Source organism: Podarcis gaigeae, assembly GCF_964106915.1.
Source record: "Podarcis gaigeae genome assembly, chromosome: Z".
Lineage (NCBI taxonomy): Eukaryota > Metazoa > Chordata > Lepidosauria > Squamata > Lacertidae > Podarcis > Podarcis gaigeae.
Window position 1 is genome coordinate 30,377,556 of NC_139691.1, and position 20,511 is coordinate 30,398,066.

Consider the following 20,511-nt stretch of genomic DNA (forward strand, 5'->3'; position numbering starts at 1 on the left):
TCAGACAAGTGTGTTTTCCCAGCCCTACCCAGAAAAACTGGTGATTGAATCTCTGGCTGTATGCAAAGCCTGTGATTTTAATGGTAATACCTAAAATAGGCACAGTTTTTTAAAGTGTATCATGCATTCTCTAGTTGTAACCTTTATAAACAGGCAAGACACTGGAAATCGGGGGACTGAGGCTGAGAGAGAATGGTTTGTCTAAGGCAGCCTTTCCCAGCTTGGCATCCTCTGACTTGGAGGCACCAGGAATCGAGTCTGGGACTTTCTGCATGCAAGGCAGGTGCTCCTTCCCTGTTCTTCCTTCTGGGCGCAAGCTTGTACACGCTCTAATACACTAGGGCACCAGCTATTTTTGTATTTGAAGAAAAGCAAGAGGTTTCCTGGCCAGGCCAGCACATTATGTCCCACCTGTGTTCTTTCTCCATATGAGTCACCAGTTGAGTATACCTTTGCTTAAACTGATCCGTAAGATTCAGGCTGCATTTGAAGTGTTGTACATCCATGTGAAGAAAAAGTAAAGCAATTTATCAAAGTCATGTCAGTCATAAAACACGCACGCTTCTTTTAATTTTTCTTGCTATTTGCACTCTGCTTTGAAGCCACTGTGTTAACCAGAAGTCTCCCCTTGTAAGTGAGGTTTTTCATCGCAAGCCTGATGAGCACTCCAAGCTTTGAGAGTGATAAAAAAAAAATGGCGGACTTCCTTCTTTTAGTCTCCAGAAGCCATTTTGACTAGATTTTCTTTGTCAAATCTAAAGAGATGCCAGCCTTCTTCAGTGGAAAGGTCTGAAGCACCACGCCTCATATAGTACTCTATAGATGGCTTGTTCCAAACAACAACAAGGAAATGCATGCAGCTGCAGTTGGTTTCGATTGCTATCTGAAAAGTAAGCACAGGCAATAGCATTTGGGGAAATAAGAGAGGGGTGTCCAGTGCTGGTAGCCATTTATTGCCTTTCCCTCTATGCTAGGCACATCCAAGCTTAAGTTGCCTCCGATCTACCAACAAGTATCAAAAACTAGCAGTGTTCTACCACCCTCCAAAGCCAGATAGATAGATAGATAGATAGATAGATAGATAGATAGATAGATCTTTATTTCATAGATACAGTAGTTATGTTTGGATATCATTATGACAGATTCAAATAGTTACTAGATGGAGAAGTAACTAAACAAGTGAGAAAAGTCAAACTATATTTTTATATTAGTTTGCACAGATCTGAGGAGCCAGCTTTTCTCTCTCTCTCTCTCTCTCTCTCTCTCTCTCTCTCTCTCTGTGTGTGTGTGTGTGTGTGAACTCTTTCCCTTCCGGGTTGCTCCATGATTCTTCCTTCCCTGCTTTCTCCCTCTCCCTCTCCCCCTCCCTCCTTCCCTTCTTCAGGCAGCATCCCATTCCACTGCCAGGACTCAGCGCAGCGGGAAGGATAGCAAGCCAGGGCACTCTTTTTCTCTCCCTCAGGCAGTATCCCACCCCACCCCACCACCAGTGCTCAGTGCAGCAGGAAGGATAGCAAGCTGGCAGCATATGCACACACCAGCTCTCCCTCAGAGGCAGCAGGGCAGCATCTCCCTCAAGTCCCCCCAGGAGCACAGCAATCAACCTGTGATCGACCATAATCAGTCTCAGGTTCCACCAGTCGATCGCGATCGATGTCTTGTACATGCCCACTCTATGCCATTTATTGCCTTTCCCTCTATGCATTCCCTCTAAGCCATGAGGTTGGTAGCCATCACTTTTTCTTGTGGGAGTTACTTTTTTAAACCATTTATATTTAAGCTGCCAGTTAATCTTGTTGCTTGAAATTATTACTGTAGCAAATGCAGAAACAAAACTTGGAGTAAAAGAAAACACAGTTACTTGGCTTTCTTTGCAAGAAACACTGTATTCACGGATTGCGCAGAAAGTTATAGGACTATAATACCTGCATCTAGAGTTCTGAATCTAAACTGGGACAACTTAAAGCTCTTTGCTGTTCTCACGTTCTTGGGCATTTTTAAGCATTAATACAAGATAAGAGGTTTGGATATAAGTCATTAATTAGTCACTAATTTGTTAAGAATTCCTATAAAACCTTTTAGCTGGCAAAATGCTTTTCTGGTTCAGAGCCAGTTGATATGTACAGTAGCTGTGACGGTACATTGCACACCCACCATTTAATTTCTCCTTGTTTTATTTAAAGATGCCTATAATTGTTTTCATTTCCACTCACAAATGTCTCAAAGCAACTTACACATCCATAAAATGCACAAAGCTTACAAACAGTTAAAAACAATGCATCAGGAAATTTTATCTAAAAAGTGCTCATGCAACAATATTAAAAGGATGATTCCTGCCCCGTTCAGCTGAAAGGTGAACATCACAAACAGCTAGAAATCATACTATAGTATGATCCCAATCATAAGCACTCAAGGAGAAGACTCTGTTTTTTGAGGTATGTTCTAGTCTAGGGTGTAACTTCCACATTTTTCAAACCTGTAACTCTTCCCTCTTTTTCTACCTAGTCTCTCTCCCCAAACTCAGGAAGTTGATTAGGATTGCCCTTCTGGAAGAGGATATTGTGTCACAGCTGGAGAACTAAGCTGAGTCACCAGTTGGAATGCAGGTAAAAACTTCATTCATACAAATGATGAGATGGTTAAAACTCTTGGTACCCCTTCAGACTACAAGTGAGGATTACATGGTTCAATGTATTTTCATACTGAAAGCTTCCCCACACATAGAAAGCTAGCACAACAGTGAGAGTGTTCAGCTATAACTCTTCCCCCTGACATCTAGTTTTATATATGCAAAATTCTGATTTTATTTATTAGTACAGAGGGATTAGGAAAGTATTGAGTTAGAAGGGATTTCAAAGGTCACCTAGTCTAGTCCCCTTCATGCCAATGCAGTAAATCCACTGCTACACCATTCTTGATAGGTGGCTGTTTTCTGTTTAGTAACCTCTAAAGACAAGTTTACTTCCTTCCTAGGGAGTCTGTTCCACAGAACCATTTTGCTTCATTTATATAATAATAATAATTTATTATTTATACCCCGCCCATCTGGCTGGGTTTCCCCAGCCACTCTGGGCGGCTTCCAATAAAACACCAGAATACAATAACCTATATGACATCCCTTAAGATATTTGAAGATGCCTGTCCTCCAGATTTAAGCCCAACTCACAGAACATGGTTTGCAGACCCCTCACCATCTTTGGGAGGAGATGCCATGGCTCAGTGGCAGAGCATACACTTTGCATGCAGAAGGTTCCCCTTTCACCCTCTGGCATTTCCAAGTACGTCTGGGATTGCCCCCATCTGAAAGCCTGGAGAGCTGCCAATGATAAGATTTGGTAGAAGGCAGGTTTCCTGTGTTGCTGTATTGCTCTCTGTTCCAGATTATCACTATGCTGCAAAGTCCAGAGCTAGATGCAGCACTCCAGGTGAGGTGAATTTCTTCAGAGTGGAAGAAATTATTACAATCTACATATATTTTTGCTGGTGCATTAGCCCCTTTTTTAGCCTCTGCATTCTGCTATTAACTCACATTTCACCTTGTGTTCTGTTAGAAATTTCAGGAACTTTTCGTGTGTTCCTGCATATGCAAGCCCCTACCTGCAGTCTGAAGCGTGAAACAGTTGTATCAACAGTTTTTACAATCTCATCTGTTGTTTGTGTGAATGAGATTAGAGGTTCTAACCACTGATACCCTGTTGATCCTCTCTTTTGCTTCTTCATTCTCACAGCTGACTTAAATAATGAAACCAGGTCTGGGGAACTGGTAGCCCTCCAGATGCTGTTGGACTCCAGCTCCCATCATCCTCAGCCAGAATGAGCAATAAGGGTGATGGGAGTTGTAGTCCAGCAACATGTGGAGGGCACCAGGCTAGAGAAGACTCTCAGTCAAATTTAATATGTCAGCAGCTTTTTGACTAAAGTAGATTTAAGTCTGTACTGTTGAATATACAGCTTACAAAGTAAATACATACAAATAAATAGAAGACAGGAAAATATAACTTGCCTGGCTTAATCTTTTTAAAAGTTCTGTTCCAATGCCCCAACCTGCCAAAACAAAGTTCAGAAAAACCTCAGATGACAAAACTTGCAACATAGCCATGTGAAAAATTTGCCTGCTTTGACAATATGCTATTTTATCTTCTTTGCCATGAGCCATGAACAAAATAGGAACATTTACAGGTAAAATCTAATGCATTATCCTATACACATACAAAAAAAATAATTTCTTTGAAATTGCAAAGAAGCCTGTACATTTATCATTATTTTAGGAAAGAAAAGGAAATGGAACTGCAAGGCTAGCCTCCTTCCACCTGGTGCCCTACAAATTTTGTTGGACTCCCAAGTCCTATCAGCCCCAACTAAGGATGGGTGAATCTATCAATTTGGGTTTTTCATTTTTTCACACTCAAATGCAGTTCTCCACACTGGCACATCACTTCACTTAAAAAAAAAAATTCTCATGAGAACTTAGTGATATTTTATTGTGCATTTTCCCTCATATATATATATACACAACTTTGCAATCTTCTCTAGCATATAGCTTTGCATTTTGTATGCTATTTTTACTAATATATGCATTTTTGTGCCCAGTTTATGCATTTTTCCACACATTACATGGCTTGGGAACTGTAGTGCAAAATTGAGAGGAGTGTGAATCTCCAAGGAAAGCTTGTGGCATTTCAGTTTGTGTATTGTTACAGAAAATGTGAATTAGGAAGCTTTGCCTATAAATGTGAACTGAATCTAGTTTCTCCTCCATCCCTAGCCCCAGCTAGCAGAGCTGATGATCAATGATTTTGAGAGTTGTACTGTAGTCCAAAACATTGCAAGGCACCAGGTTACTGATGGTTGTTCAATGTAGAATGTAAATATTTATTCAAGGTGTTTACCTATACTGCCCCACAAAGCTGGCTCCATAGAATTATTAACAATAAGCATTAGTAACAATTAGACAATAAAACAAGGCAAAATGAGAAATAACTCAATATTGAAATCCTATTCTCCCCTTTCCTCAGGACAAAATGGTTCTTCAGAAGCCACCATGGTTAGTGGCAGTTAAAAGGGAACCCTGACCATTAGGTCCAGTCGTGGCCAACTCTGGGGTTGCTGCGCTCATCTCGCTTTATTGGCCAAGGGAGCCGGCGTACAGCTTCCAGGTCATGTGGCCAGCATGACTAAGCCGCTTCTGGCGAACTAGAGCAGCGCACGGAAATGCCGGGCAGTCTTAAATTCAGTTATTCACATTCCAAATCAGTGCAAAACTCCCAGTATAAACAATTTTGCAAAGCAATTTCCCTTACATGATTCATTTTTCACTAAGCAAGCCTGGACAGTGTATATGGTCTTGATGGTCCAAAGGAACGGAAAGCAATATGTTTGGCACCAGCTTGGTGCAGGGGTTAGGTGCATTTTATGCACATTTCACCCTGGTATATGCAATTTTGAACACTTTCCTTGGTTGGAGAACTGCATCGCAAATTTCAAAGGATGACTGTTTCAGTTTGCATTTTGTTTTGGAAAGTGCAAATTAGGTATGTTTCCCTTTAAATGCAAACTGCCTTGCCCAACTGGCTGGGGCTGATGGGAGCTAGGAATCCAAGAATATATTGGGGGCCACAGTTTCCCTAACCCAGTTTTAGGCTTTAGCGCTAAGTGATGAGGACTTTATCTCCGGGGTCTTCCCAATCTCAGCCCAACTACCTAACCACAGCTCCACACTGCCTCTCACTTTATTATGTGCAAACAGTATTAGTTTTACCTCTATATTCATCCATAACGTAGAAGTCTTCTAAGTACAACAGCTTGCCAATCCAAGGGTCATAAGTATAGTAATACATAGCAAACCCTACAACGTCGGTATCTGGTGAGACACAAAACAGCTATTGTAAGGAAATAACCACTATTGTGTAAGGCTGTCAATCAGCTAGAGAATTATGAATTAGTTAATCATCTTAGACTGTATCCAACTAATTTCTACTCAGAGTGCACACATTTGTTTTAGTTTAGTAATAATCATTAATTTCCACAGGTCTAACATTAGATACTACACCTTCCTTCTAAATGATCACTTCAACATAAAAAGACCAGAATTTTACTGAATTTGGTAATGGCACCTTTTGTAAGAAGTATTAAATTTGCACTTTTGAAAAAAAATATTCTTTTGTCATGGCCTTCCAAAGGAGCCAGGGGAGCAAACAAAACCATATGTAGTTATTTTTTTAAGCAAATCAAATTTCCTCAATATAAAAGGGCTTACTGTTTAATACAACAAAAGGAAAGAGAACCACACTGCTATAAGGAAAAGCTACTTCAATGTTTTTTTAATTAAAAACATTTTCAGTAACAAAGCCAAAATAGTCCCACACCAACATAATGATGCAATTGTGCCTCAGAAGCCCCATTAGTAATTCTGTCTTCCCCCTGAGCATACAGAGATTTTCTCCTTTCCTTTGTTGTCAGTGGTCCCACTTTGCCACCAATTTATTACTTATTTATTTTATTTACATTTATATAACACATTTTTCTCCATGGAGCTCCTCCTCCCCACCACCCCTATGAAGTAGTACTGGCCCAAGGTCACCCAGAGAGCTTAATAACTGAGTGGGAATTTGAACCAGGACTTGGTCTGACACCCTAACCACTATACCACACTGGCTCCAATCCTCGCTGCACTCAGTACCTGAGTTGGCTATAAGAGCAGCAGAGGCTGGTCTGTTTGGGTAGGTGGGAGCATTGCCCCTCCAACCTCTGTCTACCTTCCTCTAGCGTCCTCATGTCTACCTTCTTAACTGCAGCTAGACCAGGTTGTACCACTGCCTCTCAACTTCCCCCTCCTTAGTCCCATTGTTGCCCTTGTAGAACTCAGCAGCCAGGAGGATGGAGACATAGCAAATTTATTTCACTCTCTCTGTCATTGGCTCTGGCTCTACCTGTTGTTTACTCTGGTGCCACCTTCTGTTGGCCTCCCTGCCTTCCACCCTACCCAGTGGCATAGCGTGGGTTGTCAGCACCCGGGGCAAGGCAAGTAATTTGCACCTCCTAACCCGTGGATTTGTGCCCCCTAACCCGTGGATTTGCGCCCCCTAAACCTAACCCCCAGATGTTGCGCCCGGTGCGGCCGGCCCCCCCTGGACCCCCCACGCTACGCCACTGACCCTACCAGTCCCAATGGACACTAACCACCACTGTACAGTGGTACCTCGGGTTACATATGCTTCAGGTTACATACGCTTCAGGTTACAGACTCCATTAACCCAGAAATAGTATATTGGGTTAAGAACTTTGCTTCAGGATGAGAACAGAAATCGCGCGGCGGCAGCACAGCAGCAGCGGGAGGCCCCATTAGCTAAAGTGGTACCTCAGGTTAAGAACAGTTTCAGCTTAAGAATGGACCTCCAGAACGAATTAAGTATGTAACCAGAGGTACCACTGTATTAGATGCAGTGATATCATCTTGGTGGATGGAAAGAAAAATAAGAGCCTATATTGCACTTGTCCTTTCCCCCCTAGAGAGCATTTTAATAGCTCACACATAGGTAAGGATAGGGGAAACTGTGTGAGAGGTTAATTACCTCTCTCTCCCAGCACTACTGCGCTAAGCCAAATACCACCTCCCCAACCACTGACTAAGCTCTAAAAAAAAGGCCAGGATCAAAGGGTTCAATTTTAGGTTCATGTAAATATCTTAATATTCTTGGTGGGGGGGTGTTAATTTTGTTTTTGTTGCACAGTTGACCCATTCTCCCTCCCATCAGGATATGCCAAGAATTGCTTTTGAAATATTTATTAGCTTCAAAACACCATTTGCCATCCAGCAGGGTGGTATATACATCTGTGACTAACAGAACACAAATCTAAAAGCCTCTTTTGGATTGTGAAGCTATTGCCAGACCTTTAATGTTTAGCTGATTTTTTTAAAAAGTTTTTTGAATTCTCCAAGCAATTAAAAGGATTGAGGCTGTCATCTTTTAGGACACACTATGTGATTGTGAAGCTGAGGCTCCAGTACTTTGGCCACCTCATGAGAAGAGAAGACTCCCTGGAGAAGACCCTGATGTTGGGAAAGATGGAGGGCACAAGGAGAAAGGGACGGCAGAGGACGAGATGGTTGGATAGTGTTTTCGAGGTTACCAGCATGAGTTTGAGCAAACTGCGGGAGGCAGTGGAGGACAGAGGTGCCTGGCGTTCTCTGGTCCATGGGGTCACGAAGAGTCGGACACGACTAAACGACTAAACAACAACAACAACATGTGCCTCTTGGTCAAATGGCAGGAGGTTCAACAACATGTGCTGAAACTGATTTAAAATTGCATAAAGTATTTTGAGGGAAGTAGCAATCCGTTGTTGACAAGCAATTCCAAAACAAAGTAGAATATTCTCCACACTTTAAATGTCAAGGAGTGCAAGTTACATGTTTTAGGTCCTGGATAACAGGGGGGTTCTTGTGGGGAGATATTTATTATTGCCTTTCATGTGAGTCTGCGATTTACAAACATAAAAATGAAAAACAGTTTCGAAAAGAATAGGAAAAATCCAACTAAATACAGGCTTGCAAACAATACAAAGTGAACATTTAAAGCAGAAACCTTTCTCTTGAAATGTAGAAGCTTGTCAAAGCAATAATGTCTTTTATTTTCCCCAAAAGTAAAGTGGGTCCACGATTTACCCTCAATTTACCTGCGCAATCAGAACCTCTGGCACACAGCTGAAAAATAGTTGGAGAGCAGGGGAAACCCACCACAGAAAGAGCCCTCCATTTTGATTATCTGACTCTGGGAACTTCCCAGCATAAAACCCACATAAGTGGTGGGCTCACTATATCCCAATAGGGATGCTGTTCCACAGAACAGGAGCACTGGCAATGAAAACCCTGCTCTGAGTTGTTGGGTTAAGTTAGCTATATTGAATTGTATTCTGTCGGTGGGTTCATGCTGTTGCCTTGTTGGGCTGTGTATGTGATAAAGGGGAGCCATGCTGAAGTGAAGGCATCCTCTTCTATTTCTCCCCATGTCAGTTTCAGTCTACTGGTTAGCTTTTCTAGTAAGGCTGTTTCCCATACTACTTGATACCAGTGTTCCATCTTTATTCCAGACAGGTCCCTCCAGTGTCTGGCTATGTTGTTTCTGGCTGCTGAGAGTAGGTGGGATATGAGCTCTTTATAGGGTAAGTGGGCATTGTTATCTTGGAAGATATTCAGTAGGGCGTGACTTCTAGTACCTGTTTAGTTATTTTGCTTATTTCTTGTATGACTGTTGTCCAGAAGAGTTGGGTTTGGGGGCATTCCCATCACATGTGGAGGTATGAGCCTGTGGAGGTGCAGCCTTGCCAGCATTTTGGTGAGGTTCCTGGGTGTATCAGTGCCAGTTTCTGTGGTGTTGGGTACCATCTGTAAGTGAGTTTCAGAGTGAGTTCTTCTTGCTGATATGGATTTAAAGGGAGGTTTAGACCACATTCTAGTCAATTGGGTGGGGTTAATTTCACAGCCTATGTCGTTTTTTGATTATGTGAAGAGGGTTTGTGGGGCTTTGGAGCAGTGTTTTGTATACTGTAGATACCATCCCCTTGCTATGTCCCATTGTTGTTAGGAGAAGACTTTTGAAGGTGGTCAAGAGCCTAGTGGCTGCTGGTTTTACTGCTGGGTTGTTTAAGGTGTGTAGTTGGTGGTGTGTTAGCCAGGATATTTATTTTGTATTTCTTGTGTCAATATGGGTTTGTTATTTTTGTAGAAGTCTGCTATGTGATATAGGCCTTTGGCTTGCCAGCTTTTTATCTGGAGATTTTGTCCTGCATGGTGGAATAGTAGGTGGTAAGCCAGGGGGATTAGTGGGCATGGGGTTGGGGACAGTTTGCCAACTTCTTCTTTCTGTGTAAACATGGTCTGTGTCAGGCTTCCTCAAACTCGGTCCTCCAGATGTTTTGAGACTACAATTCCCATCATCCCTGACCACTGGTCCTGCTAGCTAGGGATCATGGAAGTTGTAGGCCAAAAACATCTGGAGGGTTGAGTTTGAGGAAGCCTGGTCTGTGTGAACCTGTTTAGTGTGGTGGGGATTTTCCTTAGTTTGTTTTGGAGGAATGTATATGCTGGGGTAGGGATGTGGGTGGCGCTGTGGGTAAAACCTCAGCACCTAGGGCTTGCCGATCGCATGGTAGGCGGTTTGAATCCCCACAGTGGGGTGAGCTCCTGTCTTTCGGTCCCAGCTCCTGCTCACCTAGCAGTTTGAAAGCACTCCTAAGTGCAAGTAGATAAATAGGTACCGCTTTATAGCGGGAAGGTAAACGGTGTTTCCGTGTGCTGCGCTGGTGCTGGCTCGCGAGAGCAGCTTCATCACGCTGGCCACGTGACCCGGAAGTGTCTCCAGACAGCGCTGGCCCTCGGCCTCTTAAGTGAGATGGGCGCACAACCCTAGAGTCGGACACGACTGGCCCGTATGGGCAGGGGTACCTTTACCTTTATATAAAGGTAAAGGTACCCCTGCCCATACGGGCCAGTCATGGGAGTGTTTTCGATTATGTCTCTCTCCAAGTGTACCCATTGTTTCTTCTCATCTTCTAGAATGTATGGGATTATATGGTTGGCGATGTAGTATAGTTCTATGTTGGAGATTCCCCATGCTCCTTCTGAGGTGGGGAGGTGCAGGTGTTTGGGGCTTATTCTTGGCTTTTTGTGTGAGAAGATAAACAAGTGTTGTTTCTTCTGCCATTTGTGGAGTTGGGTTGGTGGAATCCAGATTGGAAGGGTTTGGAATAGGTAGGTTAATTTTGGAAGGGTAATCATTATGATCACGGCTATTATATCTGAGAGAGTGAAGTTAGTATTGCTCCATCTCATCAGGTCTTTGTTAATTTGTCACCATAGGGGTTTGTAATTTGGTGGTACAGTTTTTTGTGTTTTCTGGTTATCTGTACCCCTAAGTATCTGAACTTGGTGCGGCAGACTTTTATCTTTGTGATGTTGGTGAACTCTTTTTGGATATGGAGGGAGTGTTGAAGTACATAGCCTCAGATTTTGCAAAGTTTAACCCGATACCATTGCAAATGTGCTGAGTTCTTTGGTTAAGGTGGTTGCTGTGTTGATGGGGTCTGGTGTTGTGACCATTAGGTCATCTGAAAGAGCCCTAATTTATAGGTTTTGTCTTTATTTCCACTGCCTTGATGTCGGGCTGCCCAGATTCGGATTGCTAGAGGTTCCAGGGCCAAGATGAATAGGAAGGGGGGCAGTGGGCATCCTTGTTTCATGCACAATGTACTACAATGTACACCCCTTATAGGTGGAGCAATGGATGCCAAAAATGACCTAAGTTAGTTTCTACAGACAAACACACTTTTTGATCCAGGCAGGCAGGCAAGAGGAACTCAATGCTACATTCCCTCAAGGAGGGGTACAGCTAGGGTGGGATTTGCTATGGTGAGAGTACCAAAGTTCAGATAGGGAGGCTTAGAAGGTTGCAGTTGAACTGGGAGCCTCAGCATTGCCAGTGATGAGGCTCTCCAAATGTCATTGGACCCCTCACCCACATCAAGCCCATTCAGCATATCCAGAAGTGATCAAGTTATAGTCCAGCAACTTCTGGAGGCCCACAGGTTCCCCACCCCAACCCACCTAGACCCTATTATCTTCAGAGGTCCTTCTCTGCATAACCCCACCAGATGCAGTCCAGTGGGTAGCTTATTGAGGTGGAGCATTTTCAGTGTTGGCACTCATTCTATGGGATACCTAGTTATACAAATAAATGATAACTTTGTTTTCTTGAAAGCTTACCCTGCATTGCATCATCCTTATTTGCTTCTGCTATTAAACACTGGAAGAAAGGACGTGATCCGAAACCATCTCGAAGCAAATCTGAAATGTTTAGATAGTTGAATAAAGCACTAAAATATAGTCCCAAGATAAAAGAAGATTCATAATAGTAGTACTAAGTAGTAGTACTTACTAGTACTAAGTAGTAGTAGTAGTAGGGTGGAGTGGAGTGCGAGGGAGGGAGGGAGGGAGGGAGGGTTAGGGTTTGTTGTTGGTTTGGCCTTGTTCTTGTTTTTATTATGTACCGTATTTTTTGCTCTAAAAGACTCACTTTTTCCCTCCTAAAAAGTAAGGGGAAATGTGTGTGCGTCTTATGGAGCGAATGCAGGCTGCACAGCTATCCCAGAAGCCAGAACATCAAGAGGGATGGCTGCTTTCACTGCGCAGTGATCCCTCTTGTTGTTCTGGCTTCTGAGATTCAGAATATTTTTTTTTCTTGTTTTCCTCCTCCAAAAACTCTTGTGGTCTGGTGCGTCTTAGAGTGGAAAATATGGTATTGGGGGGGGGGTTATCTTGTATTTTTATGTTGCAAATCGCCCCAGGAGCTACAGATGAATGGCAGTATACAAATTTAATAAATAATAAAAATGAATAATGTTGCCACCAGCATCTTCTCAAAGTAGAATTCTGGGTGGGTGTGGGAAAGCAGCCATGATGGACTGGAGGGTGTGAAATCAGAGGTTCACCCAAACAAAATTGTATTGTTGGGGCTCTTTTCTTTGGACAGCAACATGTGAATTGTGTTGGCAAAAAAGATCAAAGGCCAAAACAGGCATCTTCACAAAAATGCAGATCTGATGCAAGGCCAGACCACATGAACACCAGCCTTTTTGCTAAATCTGTTGGAACAGGGGTAGGTAGGTGCTGGTGGGTTTAAAATCCCTGCGTGTAAATAACCGGCATGTTAGGGAGATGTTAGACTAGTCTAATCTTAGCCAACCATAGCGTCCTCCAAACATCTTGGAGTCCAAACCATTCAGAAGGTGTCAGGTCATTCGAGCTAGAACCATCTTCCCTCACATTAGTTTTCTGTGAGCCAAATTACACTTGAAATGTGGATTTGCACAATGTGCAAGATTTCTTTCAACCCCAATGCAAATTGCAGTGTGTGTGTGTGTGTGTGTGTGTGTGTGTGTGTGTTAGAAAGACGATCAAATCAGGACCATAGCAAGGATGGAAACTGGTTCAATTCCATCTCAGTTCTTGCTCTGATCCTAAAATTACCACCAGCATCCTGCCACCAGGTGATGCAAGTTGTATATAAAAATAAAGACGTCTGCCTTGAGGAGAGGTAGAAGTGAGGGAGCCCAGGCCATCAGTTGGCATAAGAGGATGTCAGTCTCCACCTTATATAATGTATTTGTTTTAGTGTTTTAAAATTGTAAACTGTGTGGTTCTTCACCTGAGGGACAGGGCCGAGGCGAGGACTTGATCGCATGTTACGCTCTGAAGAAGGCCTGGAGGTCAAATAAATAGCAGCTTCCTAAATTTAACACAGGGATGCGGGTGGCGCTGTGGGTAAAACCTTAGCGCCTAGGGCTTGCCGATCGCATGGTCAGTGAGCTCCCGCCTTCGGTCCCAGCTCCTGCCCACCTAGCAGTTTGAAAGCACCCTTAAGTGCAAGTAGATAAATAGGTACCGCTTTATAGCGGGAAGGTAAACGGCGTTTCCGTGTGCTGCACTGGTGCCGGCTCACCAGAGCAGCTTCGTCACGCTGGCCACGTGACCCGGAAGTGTCTCCGGACAGCGCTGGCCCCCAGCCTCTTAAGTGAGATGGGCGCACAACCCCATCGGACACGACTGGCCCGTACGGGCAGGGGTACCTTTACCTTTTACCTTTAAATTTAACACGCTAGGCATCTACGTTACCTGTTTCTGTTACTTTTACTGCATTAGGCATGTTTTCATAAGCAGCTAGTTCCTGCCAAGAGAAGAAATCAGAATATCACCAAAATAGCAAAGCAGGCTTTAAAAACAACACTATGAAAGATTGGAATGGTGTTGTTAGTGAAGGTCAGCTCCTTGATGTAAGGAGAGCCTTGAGAGATTAGGCATATGCCCATCTAGTCAAGCATCCTGTTCCCGGAATTACCAATCGGATGTCCTAGAGCAGGGGTTTTCAACCAGTGTGTCTTGGCACTCTGAGGTGCCTTGGAATGATAGGGGCACCACAAGCCACACTGGCCTCTGCCCCTCCTTCCTTCCCTCCCTTCTCTGATGCCCTCTCTGTTTGTTGCAGCCGCCCTGGCTATAAGCTCCCCAGGTGAATGGTGCCTCTGCCAGGGGGTACTGGTTATACCAGGAGCTAAGGCGGACTAGGCAAGCAAGTGGGTGAGGGAACCCAGCCAGCCAGTCTACCAGCCCCTGCTGTTGGGAATGGATGGACAAGTGGGAGGCCAGGCAGGCAGGCGTTGCACTAACCTTTCTTGTGCTTGTCTGGAATAACTGCCTGGGAGCTGTGTCCGGAGCCAAAGGGGAGCCTTTCCACCATGCAGGCAGAAATGCTCTGAATGCCCTGAGATCTTTGGATGAAGGGTGGTATACTGATTTAATAAATGTAAATAAATGAATAAAGGAGAAGAACTTTGACATGTGAATAAGAAGAGCATGTGGCCCACCATCCTGTTCTCATTGTGCCCAACCAGATGCCTCTGGGAAGCCTACAAAAAGGACCTGGGTGCAACAATATCCTCCTACCCCCTTGTGATTCAGAGTTAGTACATAGCCGCCATGGGTGGTAGCCATTGATTACCTTCTCTGTGAAACCAGGAGTGGTGGAAGAATTATCATGCAAGGTTGAATATTGGTGACGCCTCCCCAACAGGGAAACTGGGACAGAGACAGAATCTGGCAAGTTTTTGGGAGGCTGGTGGCTGTGCCACCGACACAAGCAAAGTGATGGTGACAGGGATGCTTAGATTCCTTTCCAAGGTGCCATAGCTGAGCTGGGAGGGGGAGGCTTCTGGCTCATGGACCTCATTAGCCGCAGCAACCTGCCCAAAATTTGATATCATATATGATACCAGGTGTGTCTTTGGGCAAAGACAGGTTTGCAAACACCAACAAATGGCTAATTAGAAGCTGCAGTTGTGTCTGGTACTCACAGACAAGGAATGGAAAACATGATGTGGGAGCCTCTGATAAAAGGCAAGTACAGGGAGAGAACAGAAAGCTCCACCCACGCACCTGTACCATGAAATGAAGGGGGAGACAGAAAATAGATGCTCTGTTACTTCCCCTCCTCCCGCCAGAGGCCACAAAGAATCACCATGAGAACGGAGTATGTTTTTCAACCCTGGGACATCCGAGCTTTTGAAATTATTCACTGGTGTAATGCAGTACAGGATCATGTTGACCCGCTTATTTTATTAGGAGCCTTACAGAGTATCAGAACAAGTCAATGGATATTTGTTAGGCAGATTTGTTCTATGACTTCTATTTATGTATTTTTCATAATCATAATAACAACAACAGCTACTACTATTTTGCTCCATAAATATTTGGGCTGTAAGCAATAGACTCTGTTGTATCACATATGTATACATCTCTGCTGCCCACTGCACAAACCTTCCAATAAACAAATAAAAAAGAAATATTTTTTTATGTGCAAGTTTTAAAGCAACAGATTGAGCTGGAAACAGGATGGAACAGATTTATGAGTGAAACCCTTCAAAGCAGAAGCTTTGATAATTGATATTAATCATTGGAATATTCCATGCCATGAGCAACAAGATGCTGCTGCTTCTCTGTGGAACTTGCTAGCAGCCTGCTTTTTGTTTTTGTTACTTGCTGCTGCTTTTTGTTTTACCAAGGAAGATATGGAGATGCTTTCCATAACTCAGTGGCAGAACTCTGGCTTTGCAGGGAGAAGGTGCTAAGTTCAATCCCCGTCATCTCCAGTTTAAAGGAACTCAGATAGCTAAGCTGATAAATTGTTCTGCCACGGAGATACTGCCTGCAGCAGATAGTACCAGACAATATAGGCAAGTTATAGGGAAGTAATATAATGGCAGCATCATGGGTCCCTGGAACACAATCTGCAAGCTATATATTGTTCATTTCCTTGTGGTGGCTTGCATAAAGAATACATGATTCCTTCTTAACCACGGTTAGAAGAGTAGCTCAGGGTTCTTTCACATATTGCACAATACTTCAATGTCAGTGGGGCTGAAAAGTGATGTGTGATGGGACAGTTTCTGAGAATGCTGGGCATTGGAACCTTCAGATCAACCTTCATCAACTTGGTGACCTCCATATGTTTTGGACTACAAATCTAGCTCTGGCTGTGCATAGTGGGAGTCCTTGTGCAAAACATTTAGAGAGCAGCAAGTTTGTACCCTTCCTCAGACAAAAATAGGGGCTTTTCTCACTCACTTCCCACTCCCTACTGACCCTTCTCAACCACCCTACATTTTTTGTGTCCCACCTCTAAAGCATTTCCAATCAGAAGGAGGGCGGGTTTCACCACCACTAGACCAATGGGACACAGCACACACACTCTACACTGTCCTAAGGAAACCCCTTAATCCCGATTTTATTTTATTCTTCGGTAGATTTACAAAAAAGAAATTCGCACACAAGTAAATTTTTAGAAAGCGGCAAGATTAGAATGAACACACAAAGCATTTTTTTTTTTAAGAAAAAGAAAAATCGACTCCTTGCACTCTACTCTCGCTTTCTTACTACCCAGGGTGGTCGTGCCCTCTGCCTGCCCATCAGAGCTGACATGTCACAAAGGGCTGCGCTTCCGCAGTGGAAGCTTCCCCTGCTCCTTCTCCTCCTCACATGCTTTACAGCAGCTGCCATGAGCTGCCCAAGGAAGGAAGCTGGCAGCAGCAGCCATGGAGCGGCAACGGATGCTCCCTCACAACCGCAGCTGCCAACACTGTCATAGCGCATGGGACAAGCGCCGGTTCATCTACTAAAATTAAGTTTCTTCCTAGAGACACTTGAAAATCTCTGGGGATCATCAGTTCAGGTTTTGGTTGACTGTTATTGTTGTATTGATTGGTTTTCTTTTCCTTAAAATAAAAATTATACGAACTTCAAAAATATACACACATTCCAGATTTTCTCTAAAAAAACCAAACCAAACAAAATATGCCAAAACAAACACATCTAACTCTGGGTTGCCTCCATCATTGCTGCAGATTGGCCCCTGTTTATGGAAGCTGACAAAGTCCAAACAATATTTTTCAGGGAAGTCCCAAGGGCAGTGCCAGTACTCTTAATAAATTACGTCAGTTAGTAATCTATAGCTTTCCCTAGGTCACTGGCAGAGATCAGCCCAAGACCTATCTGTTGGTAGGAGAGATAAAATTCTTCTATATGTTGCATAATGCAACTTGTTGTGCCTGTTCCTTGGAAACAGCTCAGATAAGATAGCTTCTCTGAAAGCAACAAACCACAATTTCTGGTTCCATATTTCAAGAGGCAAATTGTATGATTAGTTTTCCAGCTCAATATATGTTTTAATATGTACCCTGCTTTGAGACGGAGAAGGATGCACATCCAATTTTGTCTAAGAGGAACTGGTACATACCAGCTTTTAAATGTCCTGGAGCATCAGAGCAAGAGCTCTTTGCACAGAAAGCTATAGGTGCGCCACTTGCTATTCTAAGAGCTGTTCTGCTTGCAAAATATACACCTTGCCTTAATCACTGGAATACTGATAGCTAATGACAACAATTAAAAGGGGTAATTCAGTATTAAAACAGGAAGATAAATAGATAAAACTGCTGACAGAATAGCATGGTTTTAAACCAGTAGAAGAGAGTGGTGGAGGGGTCAGAAATAATAGAAACTGCATCCATTTTTTCAAAATGCTAATTAAAGGACTGCTTTCTCTGCCTGGCTATCTCCTTGATTGCATTTGGGCAACAAATAAAGGGCTAAATTAGATGTGATGTTAAATGTGTTATTTGACCGAATGTGCTTGTAAAAAATAAATAAATGTATATGGGTGTGGGTGGAAGGCAGGAAAAGCACTCAGGATCGCAATGATCGTGGGCAAAGAGGAGGGGTTTGTCTTTATTAGCAAACATTAACAGCACAGACCAGTGGATGTTTATTCAGAAGGAAGTCCCACCGAGTTCAATGGGGATTACCAACCAGAGAGAGCCAGTGTGGTCTAGAACCTGAAAAACCAGGGTTCATAATCCCCATGAAGTTTTCTGAGCAACCTTAGAACAGCTATAGTCTCTCAGCCTAACCTACATCACAAGGTTGTTGTCAGAAGAAGCGTACATGTTACCTTGAGCTTGTTAGAGGAAAGTGGGGTGGGGATATAAATTTAATGAAATGAAATGAAATAAACTTGGCTGTGCTGTAATAGTCCAGCACCGTCAGCCCTCCCTGCTCCCTCAGCTGGTCCCTGGGGGAAGCCATTTCATCAGACATCCTGACTGGGAGAGACAGGAAGCAGAGCATGCTTGCTGCTGTGCTGGCAGAAGTCACACTCATTAGTGTCACCCATGGCATTACAGCCCCTAAAGACTTTCTGTTTTCTTGTCTCCTTTTGTGTAAAATGAACCTATTAATTTTGTAAATGGCATTGGTTTTGCATTGGGGATTATTATGTGACTGGTTGTGGTGATTTTATGTGGCTTTGCTATCTGCTGTCCTCTTTGCTTTATACAGTATTTAAAGAGTTTTCACAAATTATGTATTATTTTAATTGCCTAGTTCATAATGTTTTATAGTGGCTCCTTTCTTATAAGCCACTCTGGGATGTTCTATGATCCTAAAAATGTTTAAATTTTCCTTCCTTCCGAAATTACCGCAATCATACTTATCTGCTAGTCTAGCAATTTATAGGATTGGACTGTGTCTCATGACAGTCCCAAGCCCAGGAGTCGCCAATGGATACAATGGCAACTTGGAGAACTCCTTAGGGTAGCTCTGGTCATCAGGTAGCAAAGGTAATTACCCTTTTCTACCTTGAGGAAAGAGTGGAAGAGTGATGTTCTTTCTCAGTTCCTCTTTCAGTGCTCAGATTAATTCTCTTGGATCCAATTTTTTACTCTGTTCCAATTTTTACCCTGATATTTTGGAAGAAGGAAGCATGTGTCTTTGTGTGTTTCTCTGTTCTTGTCTTTGGGTAGGGATGGGCAGATTCAGGGGAATGGGAGAAAGATAAACAGAAAGGGAGGCACCCACACAACTCACTCAAAAATCCAAATGTGTCCAATGGCCTAAAAACCGAACTTTCTTTCCCTACAGCCTCTCTTCCCTTCCCCACCCCCCTCTTACTTTGATGAGACGCAGGATTTCCGTACAGTCCCGCGGTTCTGCTGGACGAACCCGGAAGCGGTTCAGAGAGCTGGCAGACATCCTGAGAGCATAAAGCAGCAAGGATGCTGATCACTTCCCACAAGGGAGCTTGAGTGCTGCTGGGCCTCTCCTTGGGGGACTGACTTCATTCACCATCTCCAACGGCTATTGTTAGCCAAGGCACAAAAAATAAAAGGTGGGAAAAGATGTTATTCCTCCCCACCCTTCCCCACCCTGTTTTCTCCTTCCCCCTTTACATAGGTGGGGATTTGACTTCCTGCTGCTGCCCAGTTTCCATCCCACCTTGTGCTTCAGTTGGTGGTTGAGCCATTAAGCATATGTGGATCATATGAAGAGTCACAATGGGATCAGTGTCACAATTCTCTACCTCCCCTAATCTCCTCCCCTTTAGTGAATTGCTTTGCACAGGTGGGAAGGAGAGGGACTCAAAGAAACAACAGAGAGGTGGGTCAACTATTATGATAGCTTTCCATGTTCAAAAATCCTAGTGGGAGATATTTAGGCCCATCCTCATCCTTGCAGTCACCTAAGGCAAAGGTTCTCAAACAGTGGTCCACAAACCACCAGTGGCTTGTGAGCTCTGCTCAGGTGGTCCATGGAAAATCTGTGGAGTAGTCAATGATATGTTACTTTAGCACTGTGCCTGATTTTACTTCTTCAAGATTAAGATAAGGGATGCCAGAGAATTCTGAAAGAAACAGAAACGGGAGCGGAAATTGCTGTTGTTTGTTTTACTTAATTACTTGTTTTTATCCTGCATTTTGGGATTCGGGTGGCGCTGTGGTCTAAACCACAGAGCCTAGGACTTGCTGATCAGAAGGTTGGCAGTTCAAATCCCCGCAACGGGGTGAGCTCCCATTGCTTGGTCCCTGCTCCTGCCAACCTAGCAGTTCGAAAGCACATCAAAGTGCAAGTAGATAAATTCCAGCGGGAATGTAAATGGCGTTTCTGTGCGCTGCTTTGGTTCACCAGAAGCGGCTTAGTCATGCTGGCCACATGACCCAGAAGCTGTCTGCGGACAAATGCCGGCTCCATCGGCCAGTAAAGCGAAATGAGTGCCGCAACCCCAGAGTCCGCGACTGGAGCTATTGGTCGGGAGTCCCTTTACCTTTATTCTGCATTTTATTCTGTATACTGCCCTGAGATCTTATTATGAAGGGAGAGTTAGAAAATGCCCTGGGGTATCGGCAGCCCCCCCCCCCATTCCTCCAGCTGTCCTTCGGTGAACATGGTTCTGGAAAAGCTACTGCCTTCTACTCCAGATGCTCCAGCGACACACATCATAATGATTTATGCACACTAATCTCCTGACTTTGTATAGTAATAAGCAGGAGACACCGTAGAACTAATCTACTATTTATTTACAGACTATACACAGAGAAATGCATAATGGTTACCGTTCTCTTCAGCTCTGAGAA

The 20,511-nt window shown here is 43.6% G+C and overlaps 1 protein-coding gene across 1 annotated transcript; it reads right to left on the minus strand.

Annotated features, from left to right (window-relative positions):
* Positions 1–541: 541 nt before the first annotated feature.
* Positions 542–19,399, minus strand: SATL1 (spermidine/spermine N1-acetyl transferase like 1). Its single transcript, XM_083722632.1, has 6 exons — positions 19,052–19,399; positions 13,670–13,721; positions 11,762–11,842; positions 5,759–5,860; positions 4,004–4,044; positions 542–883 (listed from the first exon to the last, which is right to left on the minus strand). The coding sequence occupies exons 1-6, from the start codon at positions 19,130–19,132 to the stop codon at positions 713–715; spliced, it is 528 nt and encodes a 175-aa protein (XP_083578758.1). The 5' UTR covers positions 19,133–19,399; the 3' UTR covers positions 542–712.
* Between the last annotated feature and the right edge of the window lie 1,112 nt (positions 19,400–20,511).